The 25,123-nt window shown below is 36.2% G+C and overlaps 1 protein-coding gene across 1 annotated transcript; it reads right to left on the bottom strand.

The window, feature by feature from the left end:
* Positions 1–5,625: 5,625 nt before the first annotated feature.
* On the bottom strand, positions 5,626–24,079 carry LOC113225692. Its single transcript, XM_026458074.1, has 3 exons — positions 23,696–24,079; positions 6,388–6,518; positions 5,626–5,900 (listed from the first exon to the last, which is right to left on the bottom strand). The coding sequence occupies exons 1-3, from the start codon at positions 23,924–23,926 to the stop codon at positions 5,756–5,758; spliced, it is 507 nt and encodes a 168-aa protein (XP_026313859.1). The 5' UTR covers positions 23,927–24,079; the 3' UTR covers positions 5,626–5,755.
* Positions 24,080–25,123: the final 1,044 nt, after the last annotated feature.

Raw genomic sequence — 25,123 nt, 5'->3', positions numbered from 1 at the left:
CGTACTTACTGATTACTGAAATAATTTCCACAATTTTAAATCGTAGACAAACGAGCCCCTTGACTTTTCAGAAGGTAATAAACAGTAAAAAATAAACTATAAGTTTCGACTAAAAATAGGAACATACTTTGTTAAAATAAGATATTTATGATATTTTACAGTAATTGTATGTTAGAAATACGATCCGATTACCGAAGTAAATCATGATTGATATGTATAATAACAATAAAGTTTCTTAGAAGCAATATAGTCAGCTTAATGAGAATTACTGGAAAACTCGCAAACATTGCAACAAACGAGAATGTTGTTAACAAAAAATTGTATTTTTTTTTATGAGACCTAGTGAAGGGACGATCAAGTCGTGCGCCTGGTGGCCATTCAAGACACATATGCCTGTAATTTCACTAGCATCCTTACTTTTCAAAACCGGAACGCAGTCATGCTCACATTATGGCTTGGCGGCAGGCCAGGTGGCAGTACTGCCCTGGACGAACTGTTACACAAGGAGCTTCTTCATCTAAATGTTATGTTTATACATTCTTGACAGTCGTTTTTTCTTAAAGTCACAAATTTGTTTAATAAGATTCCGGTTGATATTCAAAATTTGCCATTTACGAGGTTTAAAATTACACTTCGAAAGAAACTTTTCACTAAAGGTAAATAAAATAACCTTGTAATATACTTACATGACAAAAAACAGTGCAGTGACCCATTTATTTGCTTTACAGGTTGTCTCATCTATGATATTTGAAATAAGTGTGTACAATTATTTTTTTTTATAATACTAAGTGTCGGGGCGAACAGTCGTGCGCCTGATGGTAAGCGACACGCCTGTCCATAACAGTTGCAGTGCCACTCAGAGTTTTAAATCGCAAAGATCTTAGGGGCACTGCCACTGGGCCCGTCACCCTGAGACATAAGTTGACAAGTCCCATGTGTCTGTAATTTTCACCAGCACGCTTATAAAAAGTTACCTACTCATTCTTCTCAAGGGAATCTGTCTTACGAATGAGCAATGGAGTTTAATTAATGTAAGGATATCAAGTGTAATTTTCTTATCTATGAAATAAAGGAATGAAACTATTTTTCCGGATTTAAATCGCGTATATTTGTTTTTTCAAACAAACCGACGTTTCGGGCCCTTTACAGGTCCCATGGTCACGGTTGACTGAGGTGGTACAGTCTTCAACCAGTTATGTCTAATATTGATGCAAACCACCCTATTTTTTCACTATAGTTACAATAGTTATTAATTAAATACCTTATTTTTAATTTTACAAAGAAAACATTCCAATTTACGCTACATTAAGTTTTACAAATTATTTTATTGAATGAATTTTTATTAAGTTCAATTTATTATTAATTAATAACGGAAATTAGAATAAATTAAAACATATTAATTAGTACTGCAGTCTTATGTCTGCTTAACTGCGAAACGTCGGTTTGTTTGAAAAAACAAATATACGCGATTTAAATCCGGAAAAATAGTTTCATTCCTATGTGTAACAATCGCGAAAACCTAAGAACTCGATATGAAATAAAGATTATTTGAATTTAAACTGCGACACCAAACATTTGTCCTTATACGCAAGAGTCGTTCATAATGGATCAAGCAATTCACGCAATTGTAGTGATGAAAGAGACTCAGTCGTTATACTAAAAGACTTAAACGACTCGAGTTCTTTGCAATGGACTTATACCTATTTTATGTCTTATTAAACCCGAAGTTTATAAATAAAAATGACGTAGTGTTTAGTAAATAATCACGCTATAATAAAAATTAGGATTCAAAGAGTGGTTTATGCAATAGGTACGACATTTTAAGACCTAAATATGTAATGATTGCATACAATACTTTTTCTGCGAATAAATTAAAAAATTGAAATACAACCAATATTTAAAAGCCTATGGAAATCCAGTTCTAACGTGTTGTTTTTTTTATTTTGTGTAATATAGGTCTGTAACCACTTTTCTTATATCAACTCCTGGTACTTTTGTTTAAACTTCTTTAGAAACCCGTGCACAGCAGTGAGATACAATTTATCTGTAATACATAGAACAAATATTAGGGTAGGCTGAGACTGTGGACCTCAACTTGATACGTTCATAAATAGTATGTTTCATTCATCATTATGGTCATAATAAAGAAACAAATAATTTCCAAATAAACAAATTCTTGAATTGGTCATAATTAACTGACTTCTGTGAACAAAACTACGTTAACGTTATCCATCAATCATAAGATAAATATCTTGTGGGTAGAAATAAAATCATGCCATACGGCTCATGAATGACTCGCGACGCCACGAGGCTATAAGGCGCCAGACGTTTTAGTTCTACAACTCTTCTAAGCTTCCTAGGGTCAAAAGACTTCGACTCGAATTAGTGTTCAATTTTAATCTTACTTGAGGGTAAAAAGTGAGGTGTAAAAAATTAGTCGAGGTTTTTAAAAGGCCTTAAAAGACTGACTCTCTTTCGTCACTACGCAATTGGCTAGATCAGTGGGACGTCGGTGCGTTGGTTACCATCCTTTGCCTAGATGATTACTTAATGATTTTCTTCCTTTTGACACACAATACACAATATTGCTTTTAATTTCCATCAATTGGAAGTCCCCAACCCGCATTGGACCAGAATGGCGGACTATTGCCTAAACCCTCGCCTGAGAGGAGACCCGTGCCCAGCAGTGGGACGTATAAAAGGGTTGATAATGAACCAATTGGAAATGAAACAATTTTTTTTCGGATTTGTTTTTTTCCAATGTATCGCGCCCTTTACGCGTGCCATGGTCACGGCTGTCTGAGATGGTAGTCGTCAACCAGTTCTGCACTTCCCTGGAGGAGCTTTCGTTATTTATGATTATATAATACAATTTATTGAAAACAATACTTGCACGAGTTCTTTTTATTATTAAAAAATAAGTGCGTATTTGACGTCCATCTCACCTAACGGAAAATAACGAAGTGGTCGACACGATAGCGCCTGCACATGTAAATAATGCCTATGCACTTTCGCCTTGAAAAGACCCAAGTTATACCGTTCAGAGAACAAATCCCTGCAGGCAGGGAATTCATGGTCGATCTTTGCACTTCACTAAGCAAAATGAAAATTATTTCGAATATTTTTCATTAATTAGTGCATTATTCGTAACACGTTAACGTTGGATTCCAAATAATCCAATTAGTTTTATTAATGGATTGTAATTACTCCGACACAAGTCACGTCGTGGTCTTACTTTCACTGAATCAACAGCAATTTAATGTCATGGTGCCGAACACTGCTCTGGTATTAGTTACGCCGTATTTTCGCCATTTTCTCTCTTTCTATTACATTTTGCGATTATTACACTATTGTAAAATTAAATCTCTCTTTTTATACTATTACAGCTCTTGTCTTTGCATCTTTCTTGAGTTGTAACACCCGTGTGCAAGTGCCCTAACAAATACTTGTAACCTGTGTTGATGAATCAAAGCCCTTTTGTCACATGAAAGACGACCTATTTGAAACAAAATATGTACTTCTCCGTGTGAAATTGTATGTAAGTCTCGTTATTGAGCATGAAAAGATACCGATTAATGTCTCTCGTAGAATCTTAAATCTTCTCTCCTGATAAGTTGTAATTTTGCAGATGGACTTATTACACCAAGGGTGCAAATTATAACTTAAATTCTCCAAGTCCAGTTATGAAATACTGGCTAAGCCTACACACTCATTAAATATTCAGTACTACTAACACTAGGCCAATAACAATTATAATTGTATATTAACAAATATGGATTGTTTTTGATATGAAATAAAAAATTATTATTTTTTTTATCAAAAGACTGAGGTAGATTTTCATCTCATTCTTTTGCCTTCGAGATAGGGAAGGCTCGTGACGCGCACAAATGTGCAAAGTGTTTGTAGATAAGCAAATTATAGATAGATAGATAAACTCAAACAGCGGAGTTTGTAGCATCTGAACCCAATGTCGGTTTAAAGTTGCAACGAACCCCGAATGAGCCCAAATGCGAGTACCGTGTTATCCCGGGACTGGTTGCTTGTCAAAAATAATTCAATTTGAGTCGCATCCAATTCCGGGTTCAGTTGCGCCTAGAGAGGTGATATTAAATTTGTATTGTCTGAACCCGAACTCATTGCCGATAGATATTGGTACAATTTGTTGCTTTAATAATAATAATAATATTTAATAATAATAATAATATTTATTGTCACAAAATAGATTACAACATATTGATGAAGTCCCTGACTCCTGAGCTAGGTATAACCTGTGTGACAGAAGCCAGTGCCCTCTCCCAAATTTTGACAAGGCTTAAGTCTATTTCATGAGAAAAATATAAATTAAAAATTTAATACAAAAAAATAAAGTGAAAGAATCTATTATTAAAAGTCTCGATAAAAAGTACTCTAAGTAATAATTATATAACAAGTTGGATACATTGTAATATGTAAATTGTGATAAATATATCTATGTAATTTTGTGTACGAATGTGCGTGTGTGTGTGGGTGTATGTGTTTAAGAGGTGATGAGCTTGTTTCCGATCACTATTCCAGACTGGTTTTCTGCCAGTACAATACGGTGAGCGATCGCAACCCAATAAATCATGTCACCAAAGTGCATCACATTTTGGTTTCATGGCTTACTGGTTTGCGACATGGAATCGACATATTGATTAAATTCTACTACTCATTCATAAGGCAGATTGCTCATAGAAGAATGAGCAAGAAACTCTAGAAGATGCTCTTTGTAAATAAATATTTGTACACATTTATCTTTTACAATACTTATTTCCCATATCATCGATCGAGAATTAAGACTCCCTAAACGGGTGACTATCATGGATTTTTGTCTACAAAGTAGATACTGTGTCTGTTGTCTTTAAAGACGTTGGCTATCCTCTTTGGTAATCTCTATATGATACTTATTAGCAAATTATGAACAGTAGATCTTTTTTTTACTTTACAATGATAATGTCAAGGAGGATTACAATCTGGTATAGAACGTTGTAATATCATATTTAATTGTTATCAATGCAACGTAACGTAATAAAAAAAATTGCCTGATGCATGATGGATTGCCACATAGAGATTCTGGATTCGATTCCCAGGCCGGGAGAAATATGTGTATGGCATACATTTATTTTTCTCGTGAATTTGGGTGTAATTTGTTGTGTAATGTGTTGGTTGTCTATGTGTGTCTCCATGGCACCCGCGATACAGGGTTTGCCTAGTGCGGGGCTATGAATGTGTGCGCGTTATTATTATATATTTTAGACTCCCGCCTCTCCCAAGGCCTATTATTATTAATTTTATTGTTATCTGATTTGTTGTCGATATAATAAATAAATAAATGTATACTGCGAGGGTGGCTATTGTAAGATAGTAATATTAATTACCAGAGCAATTTATTACCCAAATTTTAAGCAGATGCCTAAAGAAAACATTTTAAGAACGATAAAGATCATCTGTATCAATTTGAGGACAGCGGCAAGATTGCTTTGTGTGTCAAGGGTCTAGATAAATAGGACAATTGATTAAACGACTCTATCTAGACATTTTAAACAGAGAGTCGAGAACAAAAGTGTCTTCGTTTTTGAAGTGCTTTCTTTAGTAGGTAAGTGGTTTTTATATACATGCCATCACGCCTCTCTCCCACTGACGTAGTACACTCCTGAAAAGGCCTATGACTTTCATGTCATAACAGCACTTTTGATGTACGAATTTGAAATATTGTTTCCTTTTCATCCTTCAGACCTCATTTGGGAAATAGAATAGATAACTTACGCAAATAAATGTTGACAGGTTCCTTGGATGTGTGTACGTGGCATTCTTCACCGGAGACATTGAGTCGGTATACGCCGAACTGTCCCATTTCAGGCCGCATCTGGCATAGCAAACCTCTGGGAACAAATACACGCAATGTACCATGACATTTTGCAACCCCTCCTGGAAGAAATGAATGTCTTTTTAGCCGACTTCAAAACTTATGAACTAATTTGTGTTTTTTTATAAAACCAAGTGATGGGTCGAAAAAGTCGTGCGCCTGTCCATAACAATACCACTCAGAGCTTTAAATCGTGAAGATCTGAGGGGCAGTGACACTGCGCCCATAATCCTGAGACAGAAATTCACAAGCCTTATGTACCTGTAATTTCACCAGTATCTTCAAAACCGGAACGCAGTAATGGTTATATTACTGCTTGGCGGCAGACATAGGTAGGGTGAGAGTACTTCCCTGGACGAACTCTTTCACAAGGAGCTCTACTGCTACTAGGTTGTCTATGTGTGTGTACATGGCACCCGCGATATAGGGTTTCCCTAGTGCGGGGCTATAAGTGTGCGCGTTATTATTATTATCAGTGATCCTCATTTTGCTGGATTACTTACGTGGTATTCCTAGCACTGACGTACAGGTCGTCCTGTGTTGTGTACACTCGCCACGAGGTTCGTCTGGCTGTGTTCACTATCCACGATTCTTCCAAGTCAGGCAGCAGCACCTTTTGCAACTCGTAGGGGCACTGAAAGCAAAACAAGAAGTATAAACATTGACAATGTTACAACACGTTATAGTAAAAAATACTGAACCGTTCAGAACGAATAGATTTGTAACGAAATTGTACATAGCATAATGAACTGTCAATTGTATAACTTACATAGGTACTAGTCACGATCAATTCCCGAAAATGAGTCAGTATTCTTTTTATATCTAATTTGTACTTTACACGATGAGGTAGTTCGATGGCCGGTTTTGTAATTTAGGAAATAAACTTTTTGATTGGTTCTAAAGTAAACTAATAGTAACAAGTAGGATTAGAGTTCCTTTTAAAATCGTTCGCCCTATTTCTGATCTTGAAGGGTGCTGGTGAAATTACGGGTTTGTTATTGTTACACATATTCTAACGTTGTATTGAAATTGCGGAGTAAATGTCATTTACTTTACAATTCGTAATTAATTTCTTTATAGTTGCAATACAGCAAATAAACAACAACAATAATCAATAACATTAAATGCGTCCATAATAGTTTAATAGTAGTAAACATAGATAGAGTGACATTGCATTTTACAGATATTAGCAACTTCTTTATCAAACCCACTTTAAACAATCACTCTTTTGCGTGATCAAAGCAAACGTCCGCGATTACCTGTTTGGATTTTTTTAAGCTAACATCCCTTCGTTAACGATTGCCTTTGTTCGTTTTTGTAACAACGGAAGGAGCGTTCCTGTAAAGGCTAATAGCGCAGGATAGACCGCGTGAAACTGGCGCGTGTTGTAGTCCGCGATGGCGCGCGTCTTTTCCTTTTCCCTCCAACGTCTTTACACGCGCGCTCAATCGCGCACGATTGTTGTATCACGCGCGATAGAGTCTCTGTGTAAAGCCCGCTATTATGACCGAGTACATACGGCAACTTTTTATACAAACGCGCGTTTGTATAAAAGTTTCATAACTTGCGCTTGCATCACAAGACTAGTTTTATAGGCGGTTGCACTGATGTAGTCGCTTATGTTGAATCATTAAAAAAGTGCAATTAGGAAGTGAAAGTATTTTTCGGGATTTAAATCGCGCATATTTGTTTTTTCAAACAAACCAACGCTTCGTGCCCTTTACTGGTCCCATGGTCGCGGTTGACTGAGGTGGTATAGTCATCCACCAGTTATGTCTAATATTAATGCAAACCACCCTATTTTTTCACTATAGTTGCAAAAGTTATTAATGAAATGCGCTATTTTTAATTTTACAAAGAAACATTCCAATTTACGCTACATTGTTTTACAAATTATTTTATTGTAACAATATGAATTTTTATTAAGTTATATTTATTATTAATTTATAATGGAAATGAAAATAAATTGGAACATATTAATTTGCATCGCGGTTGTATTAAGTAGCGCGTGTGTATAAAAGTAGATAATTAGAGACTGAATCGCTATAAACGTCCTGCTAAAATCGCCATGTGTAACCGGTCTATATGCCAATGCGACATACTATATTTCATCACGATATTATCCTTCGCCGTTAGCAAGTAATGTTGGTACTAAACGTAGATAAATGTACATAATTTAGTTTCTAACTAAAGGTCATATCTCTCCACAGGTACTCTAACCATTGAACTATCAATTAACCGTTTTCCCATTGGGGACTCCACTGATTCCGTTATTATAGTTGTTACAAAAGATTAAGTTCTAAAATCTGACAAGTTTGTTACTGAATTTTAAATAACTAATTGTTCTTACTGACTACACGTATGCACACACTTTTATAACAAATTTCTTCTTTCTCCCTATTTTATATAATTGTTTCCAAAGACTTATAAATTGCTGATCAGATATTCTGGAGGTGGAGGACCGGATGACGGCCTAATTTAGACACCAGCCTTTACAAATTATCCTGTATAAACTACTTTTATGTCATCTTAAATTATTGCAAAATAATTTCAATAGCCAACCAACTAACGCTAGAACACAAAACCAAACTTAAAAACAATACCCAAAAAAATAGCACACTGCGCTTGCACTGTGTAATTTAAACCATATTATACCGGCATAGGATTGAATTCAAGGCTGACGTACACCGTTATACGTACCATGCAAAAACAAAATAGTACCTTACTCAAGCGGAAAATAGAACTTTAAGACCGAGTGCCCGTTAATCACGCGAAAAACATGCACGTGTAGGTGTAACGGGCTTTGTGTGCTAATGAAGATATAATTCTGCTTAATCGCTACAGCGACATTAAACAACAAACGTTCTCCTGACATACATGTATATCAAATGCTATTGTAAGATCTTCCACTAAACACATATAATTTCCTACCACGCGGACCGTGTTCCCCAGGAAGCACTCCTTGGGCCACACAAAAAAAATCAATCAAGTGGATTTTAGTTTAATTGGCGAATTTTTAAATGAATCAATCACAACATGATTCAATTCATTTATTGAAATTGTTGCTGTAATCATTGTTCTTGTCGCTGCAATAATTGTAGGTTCTTCATAGTCTCAGATGGAAACAACATTGTGATCTAACAACATCTTGTTCATTTTAATTTTTTTTTTTTTTTCAGTGTAGTTTACCAAACTAGCCTACGTTTGCAGACTTGGACTTTTAAAGAAGAAGTTCTCGATTCCATCATATTTTTTTAAATATAACTCACTTCATAACCCCGTCAAGTTTGGTAACAATTTTCATGATTCTTCTTTTATTGCATATGTCGTTAACTACTTATCATGGTATTCCATATAACAATGTAAACTAAGTCATTCGATTTTAAAATTTCGACCTTTAAGTACAACCTTACTTCAATTATTATATGGCGTATAGTTTTCAAAGCCCTTTGTGATCTCACTTTGATTATGTTTCGTAACTTATCAAGGCTTTGAAGTACTTAAACTGAAATTTAGATACGATTTCACTGGAAAGTGAAATCATAGCATGAATGCTCAAGTTATTTTACTCACCACCGTTAATTAAAGTGAGTTTTATGAACCTATTAGCAATTTATCTTAATATAATATATTAATCTGCTTGAAACGATTTATTTAAAGAAAATTTTGGAAAGGATTACAGCTTACTCAAATGCTTTTGATAGAACAGGGTACAAAATTATTTTATCGTATAATTTAAAGAATTTTGGCATAATTATTCTCCCTTAAAGAACGCTTCCAAAATCTACAAAAATACGTGTCTCGCTAAACTTTTCTATTTGAACACTTCTAGTAAAATGTAAGCCTTGTTTTATAGCTTATAAAATTACTTTCTGGACTACAGTATTCAGTAGCGAATCATGTATTGAAATAATAAGTAGTGGTATTAATACCACTCCTTGTGTAACACAACAATATTGGGTAGTAAAGTAAGGCGTCAGGCGTTCTCCCTTCACTTTTTAAAGCTTTTTTACTTGGGTTAAGCAGTATTGTGATTAAATTTCTAAGTAAATAAAATATATGTACATATATATGTATAACTGAAAAAATCTCTACGCGGAAATCTAAATAAGATGTAGTGGAACAGTAACACACATTTTAGGTATGTGCCAATGCATATCTCGGACACGGGCAATCGGCTCTGTACAATCGACACCAGAAGTCGTTGAAAACAGGTTTAACGTTATATTATTATCGCGTACTATTTTATCTTTTTATTTTAACTTAAATATATTTAACAATTCGCACCATTGGTGTTAAAAGGCCACATAGAAAAAATGAAAACTGCAGAGATGTAAAGATTCGAGTAACGAAATTAGTTGATAACTTTTTTAAATAGGAGAGGTGTAGAATTTCCCATATACGTTACAATTAATTATGAAGTTTGTATTATTTTTATGACTTTCATGTGATGAAAGTACTTTTGACGTAACTGCCTCAGTGGCCGAACGGTTACCATGCAGAGGTCCCGGTTTCGATTCCCGGACAGGGAGAAATATTTGTATGGCCTACATTTATTTCTCTCCTGAGTTTGGGTGTAATTTGTGTTTGTCTATATGTGTGTGTCCCGTGATACAGGGTTTCCCTAGTGCGGGGCTAGTGTGTGCCTTATTATTATTTGTTATGTTGTTATTACATATGATCACTTGTGGCTTTATTATACCAAGGATTCGCATTCTTCTGATCGTCATTTGTGTCAGTATTAATTATTGCGAAGCGTCTAAATTGACTAACACTAGATGCATGCGCGCATGTTCATGGTATATAGCGATGGTAGCCCAGTGGGAGAATGATTGTTTCTCAATTGCAAGGTTGACGATTCAAATCACTGTGGGGACATGACATGACTTTGATTTCAAAATTATATACATTTGTGAATATTTAGTAGCAACACTCTCGCTAAGAACGTTTGCATACTACGTCCGATTCATATTAGTTCCGAATCTGAGAAATGACGGTCCGAAATGTCACAGGGATCATTTTATCTCTAGGTGTATAAGTGATACTCGTATGTTCTCAGATTAAATCGGACTTAGTACACAAGCGACATCCGAAGTGGAAAACGCGGACCGTTTTCTAGATTTGTATAGTCTCCGTTTCAGAAGAAATACGAATCGGATGCTGTGCACGAACGCGCTAACGGTGAATAAAAACATTGTGATGATACCTGCATGACAGAAAGTTTACAACTCTTGGAAAAAATGTGATGTCCTAACCCGCATTGAACGGGTGACTATCATGGATTTTGTCTACAAAGTAGATACTGTGTCTGGTGTCTAAAGACGGTGGCTATCCTCTTTGGTAGTCTCTATATGATACTTATTAGCAAATTATGAACGGTAGATCTTTCTTTTTACTTTACAATGATAATGTCAAGGAGGATTACAATCTGGTAGAACGTTGTAATATCATATTTAATTGTTATCAATGCAACGTAACGTAATAAAAAAACTGCCTGATGCATGATGGATTGCCACATAGAGATTCTGGATTCGATTCCCAGCCCGGGAGAAATATGTGTATGGCATACATTTATTTCTCCCGGGCTGGGAGAATGGTTGGGTGTAATTTGTGGTTGTCTATGTTTGTTTCCATGGCACCCGCTATACAGGGTTTCCCTAGTGCGGGGCTATGAATGTGTGCGCGTTATTATTATATATATTTTAGACTCCCGCCTCTCCCAAGGCCTATTATTGTTAATTTTATTGTTATCTGATTTGTTATCGATATAATAAATAAATGTATACTGCGAGGGTGGCTATTGTAAGATAGTAATATTAATTATCAGGGCAATTTCTTATCCACATTTTAAGCAGATGCCTAAAGAAAACATTTTAAGAACGATAAAGATCATCTGTATCAATTTGAGGATAGCGGCAAGATTGCTTTGTGTTTTTTTCTTTGTTTGTTTGTTTTTTTTTGTTTCTTTGTGTTGTTTGTGATCGCTTTGGGCCAACGTGGCGTCATTATATTCTAAGAATTCGCACGAAGCTTTTCGCTTCCACATTTATATGGCGAATGGCTATGGAGTGGAATTCCCTGCCTCCGGACTTATTCCCTAATCGCCATAACTTGAGCTTTTCAAGGTGAGAATATTCATTTTTCTATTCAGGTATTATTTAGATGTGCATGCTCCATTGTTGACCTCATCGTCATTTTCCATCAGGTGAGATGAAGTCAAATGCGCACTTATTGTTTATAAAAACATAATAATAATGGTTTGACCGCGTTATTATTTTTTTTCTCCTAAGTAAATCTAAATGGACTGGATAAGAATGGGCGAATACTCCTCATATTTGCAATTCGCAGATGACATAATCCTAACGGCGGAGTTACTGGAGGAGTTACAACAGATGCTGGGCAGCCTAGCACCCGCCTCCCAACGGATTGGTCTCTGCATGAACTGAGATGAAACCAAAACCAACAATCACATTGTCCCGAAACCAATCGTAGTAAGTGGCCACCTTCTTGAAGCCATTTCCAAATACACATTTCTTGGGCAGATTCTGCGATTAGGTTGAAACAACTTCGAGAAGGAAGTTAACAGGAGGATTCAGCTTTGCTGGGCAGCGTTTGGAAAACTACGTCGAGACTTCTCGTCACTCATATAGCTAAGTTTGAAAACAAAGGTTTTCAATCAGTGCGTTCTACCCGTTATAAATCGGAGACGTAGATATTCAGGATACGGCTAGTTCAACAGTTAACAGTAAGCTCAGCGAGCTATGGAACGAGCAATGCTCGGAATTTCTCTGCAGGACAAGATAGGGAATGAAGTTATCCGACAGAGAACCAAGGTCGTTGACATAGCAAAGCATCGACAAAGGATTATATTACACAAATATTCCATAAGAATAAATATGTATACAAACCTAAGCTAAAATATTTAATTATTCATTTTATAAAACACGATAGTAGCAATAATAACAATAGATATGACTACAAAATACAAAGATTAAAAAACTCCATATATGTATTTAACACCAACCACTCCACAATGCGTAATAAAAATAATAGAAAACATGAAAAATGCGAATAGTGTAGTATATGATATGGATATAACGTTATCTCAAGTAATCAAATTCTGCTCAAAAGAATTAGCGAGTCCTTTATGCTACATATTTAATTTATTCAATGCATTTTTCCTGCTAAACTGAAAACTACTGTCATTAAGCCTCGTTAAAAAAAAGAATAAGGAAATATATGAAAAGTACCGTCCCACTGCTTTACTACCAGTGTTATCCAAACTATTGGAGCGAATAATGTATAACATTATTTATGGATTGCTAGAAAAATATTAAAACCAAAACAGTATGGTTTCCAGAAATATAAATCTACGAATCACGATACTTATTTACAACTTTATTTAGACTTATTAACAACTGTATCGGAAAATATCAATAATACGAAAGCAGTATCTACAATCTTCATGGTTATGATGAAGGCATTTGATTTTGTGTCACAAACTACTATTAGACAAAATATACGAGTACGGATTGAGAAGACCCGCATATGATCTAATAAAATCATATCTACAGAATCGCCAACAAGAGACACATATTACATACATGGATAAAAACACTGAAAAAATAACCAAATCAAATATAAGAATTGTAGAGCGCGGTGTACTGCAGGGCAGTATTTTAGGGCCACTTTTATTTATACTCTGTATTAACGACTTGCGAGATTACGTTCAACACAAGATGGTATGATCAATCAATCAATCAATCAATACTTTATTGCATTTTCTACAATATTTTACAGGGTGGTAGGTTTAATATTTGACGGATCATTGTACCCTGACCCTGGATAGGGCACAGCAAACTGGATGAGGAGGTAATCTTTCAAAGCATTAATATGGATAAATTCTGAAACAGCATAGTAACATTTTTCGATTAGCAGTCTCTACTTTTTTTATAAATATTATGTCGCTTTTCTCATCTACTAACGACCTTGCTAATTTATTATAAATTTTGATCGACATGAGGCGTGGACTAGAAGAGCCCATTTTAAGTCGGGTGCTTAGTGTTATCAATTTATGTTATGTATATCTAACGAGTAGCAATATCTCTTCGCCTAGTGAAATATTCTGAATTCTGAATTTGCATGCCTCTAAAATGTAAATACACGGAATATACAATGATGATGATAGCTCTTTGCTGACGATTCCTCTGTGGTAGTTAGATGTACTAATTTAACGATTATGAATTAACTTTGAATGAAGCACTAAGTGACACTATAAAATGGCTAGAATTAAATAATCTCGTAGCAAATTTAGATAAGACTAGTTTTATGCAATTCTACATGCCACAAACACGACGTGTTTTGGAACGTCATCAGTAGTAGAGGGAGACTTTCGTTGTAGTCTCCCATGGTGATGCCAGAGACGGCGTATTCACGGTAGTGTGCAGTTGCGTTCCCGCGTTCCCACAGAAAAGCGACGCAGTGAAACACCGACGGGTTTTAGTCGGTATAAGTCCGACATAACCCTGGGCGGTATCCGTGAGGATTTCCTGACGCAAAAAAGAGGTACGAGTCCGGCTTCAAACCCAAACCCACGACCATCTGCTATAGAGACGGAAGGTCAAACCTATCACCTAGGCTATCACGGCTTCTGACATATGGTTTACTATCTTACTTATACCTAAAAAGCTTGAGTCGTTGAATGTACATGACGGTAATTTCTCTCAGGCAATCGCGTGCTGTGCAAGCCCATCAGATGCAATACACGGCGGAAGTGTTTCAGCACACGGTAGCTTATTGGACCGTCGCTCTATCACTCTATTAATAGAATAATGGTCTACTTCGCGTGTTAATAACTCTTCGTTGTTTCGAAAAAATTACAGTTTTTGGATTCTATATCATATTTCATTTTATTGTGTTTATTGATAACCTCAGTTTGTATTGCTCTGGTACTTAATACTTATTTTATATGACTGCACGAACAAGTCGTGTGGCGGGTGGTAAGCAACACCTGTCCTTAGCTGTTGCAGTGCCCGGCAGAGCTTTAAATCACAAAAGATTTTAGAGGCACTGCCACTGCGCCCGACACCCTGAGACATAAGTTGTCAAGTCCCATGTGCTTGCACCAATGTATACAAATAAAATACGAGAAATAATTATCTACTTACTTATCTTATAATGCAATCCGTAGGTTACTTCCTCCTTTTTCCTAAATACATTTGTTTTGTTAAGTATTAAACTGAAATTATGCATATGCAAGGGAAAACTAAAGGGCTGTTGTTTTTTACCACAATTGCACGTGAGCATTTGTGCATTAACAGTAATTGCACCATTTACACGCATGTTCCATAGAGAATGCAATAATAAGTGTGCTAGGGAGAAATAAATTGTACGTTAATAGATTGCTGGGGAAATCCAGAACACGTCAATCCTGAACAATCATTAGAAAGGGGTCACTTAGATTTACCCCTTTTTAAAACAATGTAGAACGTATACTTGTCCACGAAACGAAGCAAAGGAATAACGTTCATAATGTTCATAGTTTCGTATTTATTTTCAATTCAGATATTGAAATTCTGTTTTTGCACACACATATTCTTTTTCTCTTAAATAACATTTATTTATCGAGTTCTTAGGTTTTCGCGATTGTAACACATAGGAAATGAAACTATTTTTCCGGATTTAAATCGCGTATATTTGTTTTTTCAAACAAACCGACGTTTCGGGCCCTTTACAGGTCCCATAGTCACGTATTTCACGTATTTAATTAATAACTATTGTAACTATAGTGAAAAAATAGGGTGGTTTGCATCAATATTAGACATAACTGGTTGAAGACTGTACCACCTCAGTCAACCGTGACCATGGAACCTGTAAAGGGCCCGAAACGTCGGTTTGTTTAAAAAAACAACTATACGCGATTTAAACCCGGAAAAATAGTTTCACAACATTTATTTAATTAAAATTATTTGGGATCTGAAGAATATCTGAATTACTGATTATTCTTAACGCCCTTTTCCCAACAAGGCTGGGACCGCAGCCTTCCACACATACTTAATCTTGTTTTATTATTTGTGGCATCTAGTAACGGGAAGAACAAGTCGTGTGCCTGGGTTGTAAGCGACGCACCTACCTGATACAGTTGCAATGCCACTCAGAGCTTTAATTCGCAAAGATCTGAGGGCACAGCCACTGCGCCCGTCATCCTGAGACGTAAAGTTGACAAGTACCATGTGCCTGTAATTTCATCAGCACCGTTATCGTTCAAAACCGGAACGCAGTTATCCTCACATTACTGCTTGACGGCAGACATGCTTAGACGAACTATTTAACATGGATCCGTGAATAATCAATTTCCTTATTTTACTTTTATGACAAATATTCGTATTCTTTTAATGCAATTGCAAATTATTATGAACAAATTCGTTTTGGAAGAATCCGAAAAGCCGGACTTTTACTTCGCACTATTCGGTTATAAAGTACCAAAAATGATTGACAACAAGCACTTGCAATACCGAGAACAGCGTCGAATTAACGTTTGCACAAAAAGTCATTCTCGAGTGAATGACGTGCTCTTTCTTTGTGTTCGTTCGTCGTGTAGCAAAAAAAATGTAACAACGTTCTCTCTTGTTTTTTCGGTACAATTAGTATGTTTATAAAATAACGTTTACAAGAAACTTGGTAGATATTATGTACTTACGAGCACATCTGTTAGGATGCAGGTAATGATCGTTTACAATAGAATTATAAGGTACTCGTAAATCTTAGCGCCAAATGAATTCATCTGCATCAAGCACCTGATTGCAACCACGTCACTCAAAACCGACTTTAACTTGTATTTTAATATAGTTTATATATCGTGTTTTTAGATTTTCGCGATTGTTACACATAGGGAATGAAACTATTTTTCCGGATTTAAATCGCGTAAATTTGGTTTTTTAAACAAACCGACGTTTCGGGCTCTTTACAGGTCCCATGGTCACGGTTGACTGAGGTGGTACAGTCTTCAACCAGATATGTCTAATATTAATGCAAACCACCCTATTTTTTCACTTTAGTTACAATAGTTATTAATTAAATACCTTATTTTTAATTTTACAAAGAAAACATTCCAATTTACGCTACATTAAGTTTTACAAATTATTTTATTGAATGATATTTTATTAAGTTTAATTTATTATTAATTATTAATAGAAATTAGAATAAACTAAAACATATTAATTAGTACTGCAGTCTTATGTCTTGTTTATGATTTTTCGACGTGTTTGGGATTTTTCATTAGAGGAAATACTGGATCCCAAACTGGTGGCACGGAAAGTGGCCCTGTAAAGGGCCCGAAACGTCGGTTTGTTTGAAAAAACAAATATACACGATTTAAATCCGGACGATTTAAAGTTTCATTTCTTATATAGTTTATATTTTCGATAAGTCAGTCTCGACTGTATGCCTGAAGTTTGTATAATTAATTGCGCGTGCGGGATATTGAAATGGGCAGCAATCTTCGCACCTATCAGGCTGTCGTCTTTGGAAATCAGTTCATATATCCATAATGTACGTAGACCCGTTTATTCAATCAACGTGTCCTGCCCACTATGACTTGCGGAACCAAGACATGGACGCTTACACAGAAGGCTGAGTACAGAATGAGAGTTGCGCAGAGATTCGAAGACATTGGATATCGAAATGGTTATCACTAAGTAATTACAGGTTTCTTACTACGGTATGAGTTCGTTTGATTTTACCGATATTTCCAAACCACCCGAAACCACTGAGATCACAAATTACCAAACGTTTAACCGTGAAGATGGATTTAAACTATCAAGTGCGTGGAATCCGGTGCTTAGTGCTTGCAATAATAAAAACAATAAATGCTTCGACTTCAGTTTCGCGTGTGAATAAAGTGAGTGTGGTTTGTCGGCAAAATTAATGACAATGGTAACGCCATGTTAATCGAGGTGAAGGTAGTTCACAACAACGAAAGAGGGTACATAGATATATCTGCTTTTAAAGCTATCATTTACTGCTGTCCAGTCAACCCGTGACCATGGAGCGTGTAACCGTTCCTAAATATCAGGAAAATAAAAAGAAGTCATACCGTGGTAAGAAGCCTGAAATTAGTGATAATCATTTACGTAGTAAATAACGACGAAAACCTTAAAATCTAAATTCGATAACGAAATTAAAATGGAGCTATTTAGGACGTAATGCGAGGCGTGTTGGTGACAAATAGTGTAAAGCAACATCCGATGAACGTCATGCAGCAAGATGGCAGACGACATCGTCGAAGTGAATCATCATTGCACAAACTTTTTTAATTCTATGTTTTATATCAAGTGACTAAGGAATCGTGCGCCTGATGGTAAGCTCATGTCCATAACAGTTGCAGTGCCACTCAGAGCTATAAATCGCAAAGATATGAGGGGCACTGCGCCTGTCACCCTGAGACATAAGTTCACAAGTCCCATGTGCCTGTAATTTTACCAGTACCCTTACCCTTCAAACCCGGAACGCAGTAATGCTCAGATTACTGCTTGGCGGCAGAAATAGGTGAGGTGGCAGTACTTCACTGGATGAACTCTTTTTCAAAAAGCTCTACTACCGGGAACCCACGATAATAATAGATAGGTGCAACGCAAAAGTGATGACAATAATAAAAATTATTTATTTAGGCATTAATCCCATTACATTACACAATTCATATATACTAGATTAAAATTTCAATAAGTGAAATTGAAATTAAAATACTATTAAATTGATATTGGGGACATTTAAACAATTTGGAGTTCTCGCAACTTTAAATGCGCAGACGCAACATGGCGCGCAAACGCGTTGTTATTCGTAACGTGTTGAACGATCGCTTGGTACTATCTACTATACCACAACTAACTCTCATAAAACGCCTGACAGTATGCCCAAAAACAGAGTAATTTTCGCCTTATCTGAGCAGTGTGAAAACCGCCGCGCCAGCATTATGCTTTTTCCTGTGATGGCTCGATACTGCCTCTCAAGCCGCCTCATCATCCTTTAGCTTGTCCGTGTTAGTATAAAATATCTGTTTCACCGTAGTATTAATCCTCGTGGCCGGCAAAAGTTGAATATCAACCGGAATATTATCATAGAAACGTATTATAATATTGCATTTAAATGAATTCGTGACATTGTGCAGACGACTGTCAAGAATAGCTAGTTTATTTTTAACCGACTTGAAAAAAGGAGGAGGTTCTCAATTCGACTGTATGGGTTTTTTTATTTGTATGTATGTTACGCGATAACTCCGGTATTTGTGATCCGATTTTCATGATTCTTTTTTTGTTGGAAATAGGGTACCTCCACAGTGGTCCCATTTAATTTGAAGAATACCATCCACCTCTAAGGGTGGATGGATTAATTTTTATAAATAGCGCCTAAATTTTATTACAAGGAGCAATTATTTTAATGGTGGATTTTGCTATTCTCCAATTCAAGGCGTTTTTCTCTCTCAATATACTTTGAGTAGTGAGAACCGATATTTATTATCTCCTGTGCCAAGTCCCGTATAGTGGCGAACTAGGGGATGAATCCGGGTTTGCGCATTTTCTGGTAACCGATTTCAATGAAACTTGGTAATTATATGTAATTCCGGGTACTTTTGTGGTTGGTTTTTTTTAGTACTCTGTACTGAAATTATGTAATTAGATGTTTTGCTGTTCTTCCCCACACCACCGAATAGAACAGCCATTGTTAGAGATATTATCTTTATTACAATAAATACAGAATATTTTTGGAATATACGGAGACGTACACACAGGTCAGTAGTTGGTCTGTCTTTATTTCAGTGCAAACGAGAGTTGATATTTATAAGTGATGTATCACTGATTAGTTACCAGGCATGTATGGCCCTTATTTCGTCTCTATTTCTGGTTGTATACTCGGTGGGGTCAAGTTATCGAGTTGTTGAAATTCTCCTGTTTTTGTTAAAGATCTTTGTATTTCGTGACAGTGACATCTAGTGAAAGATTTTAGAACCTTCTTCACCGCTTATTCATCATATAAATCATAAGAAAAAGACTATTCGGGGTATTTCCCAAAAATCTCAATAATAAATACTACATAATTTCCTAAAAAAGTTTGTTCCACTAGTTTGTTCCACGTATTGACTAGAAAGGTGTTTATTATCCATCAATCACTCCCCACTTGCGAATGGCGTTATCTTTTATTTACGTTAGATTGACTCAGTTGAAGGTTTATTTTTTACCTTGACACTGTTTATGACAATTCATTCAATCATTTGGCACATTAAAACATGAATCAGGTTGTCTAAACGCACATAGTACTCTCTTTTAGTAACAACAACAAGTACTGCCACCTTACCTATGTCTGCCGCCAAGCACTAATGCTTAACTGTTTACATTGTAGGCACTGGATGTGCAGGCTTTGAGTTCGAACCCAGATAGGACCAATTTGGAAAATGAACTTTCCTAAATTGGTTCTGGTGTGGGCATTCTAGTGCCCCAGAGTTCCATTGAGACCAGGCAATTGGTGTGGCTGTCTGGCACATATTATGGGACTTGTCAACTTATGTCTCAGGGTGACAGGCGCACTGGCAGTGCCGCTCAGATCTTTGCGATTTAAAGCAACGGGTGGCTTTGCAACTGTTATGTATATGCGTGTCGCTTGCCACCAGGCGCACGTCTTTTTTGTCCCGTTACTTGGTCTCATAAAAAACTGGTGAGTAGCGTACTCTGAAAAACCGCTTAACAATAAAAAGCGCATTTAGCCTCTTAAATGTTGTCTTTGAATCCTGATTGCAGGATTCAAACACATTTCAGTGCTTTGTCGCAAAGATATGATTGATATATCGTAATTAAATACAATGTTTGATATACTCGACAAAACTATAACATTTTTATAAAAATAAACCGATCTCAAAGTTTGTGAGTCTCATATATTACCCAAGTTTTATTATAATCGGTTACCGGAATTTATTAGAGGTGGATTATTTTCAAATTGAAATGGGACCAAGACTGAGGTGCCCTCTTTCTAACAAAAAACATCGCGTAACATATACAAAAAATTGAGAACCTCCTCCTTTTTCGAAGTCGGTTAAAAATATGCAAAAATAAATTGCTCAAAATACCAAAAGTGTCTTTGTCTGCGGCCCGGGGTTGTTTCAAACATTCCGCTTCTAAAATTTGGAATGACCTATCTGCTGCAAACACTGCCAACTTTTAAACACAAATGTTTTCTGTGACTGTTTGAAAGCTATCTCGGGACGCAGGCTTTAAGAAGTAGCTTATGTTCGTATATCAGTTCTGTGTTAGTCTGGTATTATGCTATTGAAATAACTTTTTATTACTAAAATAGATTTTTTTCTTTGTCTAATTTTTGCTTATGTCAAATTTTAGTCACTTATTTATTATTTTTGTTTTGTACGTAGCATGTAACATATGTATTGTTATTTGTATATTGTTTTTGTGTTATTATTGTATAATTGTGGTGTTCCATATTATGACGGGCCAAGACAGAATGACAGCGAGGGTTATGTAAACAGCATAGTCCTCAGAGGCTGAGTCATGGACCCTTTTGACATGCTTTTATTTTTTTTATTTTTTTTTGTATGCTTCTTTTTTAGTTTTTTTAATTTATTTTTATAATTGTTTTGTTTGAAATTTATGCATGTCAAATAAAGCCTATTTTAATTTATTTTTTTATTATAAATATTAGTAACTTGTCAGCCGTGTCATTTCAGCTTAAGATTCCCTAAAGCCTTTATAGTTAAATGTATTCGTAGCGTCTTTTTCACAAACCGCATCCCATAAATTATTCCTCAACAGGATGCAGTAAAGAATTACTTAAGAGCATCAAGCAACGCAGTCGTTATAAAACCGCCTTGCGAAACCTGTTCCAGCGGAAGAATTCAACCAGTGTCTTCCATAAAAGTATCGGGCCAGTATAAGACACTGTGGTATCCTGTTTTGTGTTATTTTTAAAATTAATTTTATGCAACTTCGTGGGAAATTACTTCAAAACAGGAATGTATTTTAGATATGCTGTTGCTACTTGTTTATCTATTTCTGCCGCCAAGCAGTAATGTGAGCATTACTGCGTTCCGGTTTAAAAGGGTAAGAGTGCTGGTGAAATTACAGGCACACGGGACTTGTCAACTTATGTCTCAGGGTGACGGACACAGTGGCAGTGCCCTTAAGATCTTTGTGATTAAAAGCTCTAAGTGACACTGCAACTGTTATAGATAGGCGTGTCTCTTACCACCAGGTGCACGACTTGTTCGTCCCGTCACTTGGTATTATAAAATAATCTAAGTACAATCAGTAGTTGGCCCATCTACATTTCAGTGCAAACGAGAGTTGATATTTATAAGAGCTGTATCGCTAATGTGTTACCAGGAATATATGGCCCTTATTTCGTCTCTATTTCTGGTTATATACTCGATGGTACCAAAGCTCTAATTTAAGCGTGTCCACCTGTTACATTGTAACTTTTGGGAATGTAACAAAGTTATAATTATTAATACAAAGATCGAACACTCAGAAAAAACACTCAGAAAAAATTCCTTCGATCCGATCGGATTCGAACCGACGTCTTCTTGCATACCGTGCCAGACGCTATACCAACTAAGCCACGGAACGAACCAACGGACCTCACGAATTTTTCTATGTGCTTGCGTCGTGTCTTTGTACTTGGTCTTTCAACAACTTTTTTGTCGTTTTAGGAGTAATTTCACAAAAAATTATTGAATATCAATTCAATAAAAATTTCATTAATACAAACAGAATACTAAAATACCGACCTCAAAAGTCATTCGTCCCCTAGTTTGCCACCCTTGGCGGTGGAATATTTCTTGACATTTAAATGGAATTACTACTAAGGTACTGGTTCCAACAAAAAAAGAATCATCAAAATCGGTATACAAATGCCGGTGTCACCGCGCAACATACACGTATAAAAAAACATACAGCCGAATTAAGAACCTGCTCCTTTTTTGAAGCCGGTTAAAAAATTTAAATACTAAAATGTACTAAACTCAAGTTTGGGAAATAAAATGCGCACAAATGACAAGTTTCTTACATTGATGACGACTTCTTTGGCCCGATAGTTTGCACTGTGGGCATCGGATGAGTAGGTCCCGTGTTCGTTTCCCAGTAGAACCAATTTAGGAAATGAACTTTTCTAAATTAGTTCTGGTCTAGGTGTTCTGTGAATTGCCCCAGAGTGAATTCCGTTAGTGTGGTAGTCATAAAGGGAATTGCTTAATTTGAGACCCGGTGTGGTAGAAATAGTATACTTATGATCCTATAAAAGTAAATTAGATGCAAAGTGTACGTACAAAAAGCTACAAATTGCTCGCCAATTCATATGGAATGACACTTGGTAGGTATTTATACTATTTTTCTAATAGGTACAGGACACGCCTATCCATAGCAGTTGCACTGTTTCTCAGAGCTTTAAATTGCAAACATCTTTGGGACTCTGTCCCTACGCCCATCACTCTGAGACATAAGTTAACAAGTCCCATGTGCCTGTAATTTCACCAGCACGCTTACCCTTCCAAATCGGAACGCAGTAATATTAACATTACTGTTTGGCGGCAGAAATAGGTAAGGTGGCAGTACTACCTTGGACGAACGCTTTCACAAGGAGCTCTACTACTACTAAATATGTATATAAGCCCTTTTGGGGTAAGTGGATGTTTTAAATAGTGGACATTAATCTATTATCTGAATCACGTATATTTGTTTTTTTTCAAACACTTCGGACTCTTTACAAACACCTTGCCAGCTGTGACCACGAGACCTGTAAAGAGTGGAAACTTACTCGAAAACAGTCATCGGAGACACTGTAGACGCCAACGTGCCTGTCGGATAATCCAGTCATATAAGCCTGGTCCATCTTCAGAGCTGTCAGATTCAACCCGTTATGCTCCTCCATTCCAGGGTCTTCCAGCCACGTTCGCACCACATCCTTATACCACTGCCAAGTATCATTACGGGCGTCAGTGTCGTTGACATCAACGACATCATTAATAAACACTGTTGATTCATTCATGATTATGAAAACAATCACTGCACCACAAAAAAACTATCGTGTTCGTCGTTCGAAATCTGTACTCGATAAAAAATTAACTAATATTGCGCTCGAACATTTTAAAGTGTCTTGTTTATTTATACGCTTAACATTGGCGACGCGTGCGTGCTATCGGGTGTCTCAGAGTGTTACTGCCTTGGCGGCAAAGCTGGCCTCGCGCGGATCCATCGTCGCTGAGACAAGTAAATAATTGGCTTTCTATCTGGAAAAATGTTGACAATCAGAAGAAAGTCTGTTGTTAATTTTCCCGCATAGTTGTCAGGCATTTACGCGGTTGGTTTGATGAAATAAGTGAAAGTACAATCAAGACACACTGACCGTCTATTTTGATCAGAATTCTGTAATAAATTGCGATATACCTTTCCATGACCCTGAGTTTATTCTTGAACTTTTCTAAGAATACTTGTGTGACACTAGTCAATGAACATCGCGGTTGTAGAATACCAAAATATGATTATTATAAAAAAAAATATATAAATTTAAGAAAGTAATATACATAATAATATGGTGGACACTACCGCCCTTAGAGATCCCGGAGTGTTTGTTCTATACTTTTGTTGTTAAACTACTCCACTAGTTTATTATAATTATTAATACTAAGATCAAATGACTAATTTTCCGTCTTTATTAACCGACTACAAAAAAGTAGTAAGTTCTCAATTCGACGGCATTTGTTATATGTATGTTACGCGATAACGCCGGCCGTTTGTTAACCGATTTTCATGATTCTTTTTTTGTTGAAAAGAGGGTACCTCAGTATTGGTCCCATTTAAATTTGAAGAAAATATTCCACCTTTAAGTGTGGCAAACTAGGGGATGAATCCGGTTTCGCGCACTTTCCGGTAATCGATTCCAATAAAACTTGGCACATAGATGTCATTCCACGAACTTTTGAGATCGGGTTTTTTTTGAAATTACGTTATTAACATACGATCTGGGACCAGCGAAACGAGGTCAACAGCCCCCTCTAATCGCTTTTTTATATCTTATTTAGTTTCAGATTTATTGGGAAGCAAAATCAGCTTCATTTTTCAAAGAACAATTACTAGAAAGCCAATATCTAGAAAGGTACCAAAATGCAAACGCGTTTTCTATGACAAGGGCCCTAAAATTTATGTAACTAGTAAATTACATTACTACACTAGTGTATTTAGAAGA

Source organism: Hyposmocoma kahamanoa, unplaced genomic scaffold (assembly GCF_003589595.1).
Source record: "Hyposmocoma kahamanoa isolate Upper Pololo Valley unplaced genomic scaffold, ASM358959v1 169, whole genome shotgun sequence".
Lineage (NCBI taxonomy): Eukaryota > Metazoa > Arthropoda > Insecta > Lepidoptera > Cosmopterigidae > Hyposmocoma > Hyposmocoma kahamanoa.
The sequence above is the reverse complement of the archived record's forward strand: the minus strand, read 5'-3'. Positions and strand labels throughout refer to the sequence as shown.

Bases quoted from the DNA above. Each gene is read 5' to 3' on its own strand.
- LOC113225692 (XM_026458074.1), bottom strand. From the start codon at position 23,926: ATGAATGAATCAACAGTGTTTATTAATGATGTCGTTGATGTCAACGAC. The intron at 6,519-23,695 runs GTAAGTTTCCAC...TTTTGCTTTCAG, and splicing joins TCTCCGATGACTGTTTTCGA to TGCCCCTACGAGTTGCAAAA. The intron at 5,901-6,387 runs GTAAGTAATCCA...ATTTGTTCCCAG, and splicing joins GTCAGTGCTAGGAATACCAC to AGGTTTGCTATGCCAGATGC.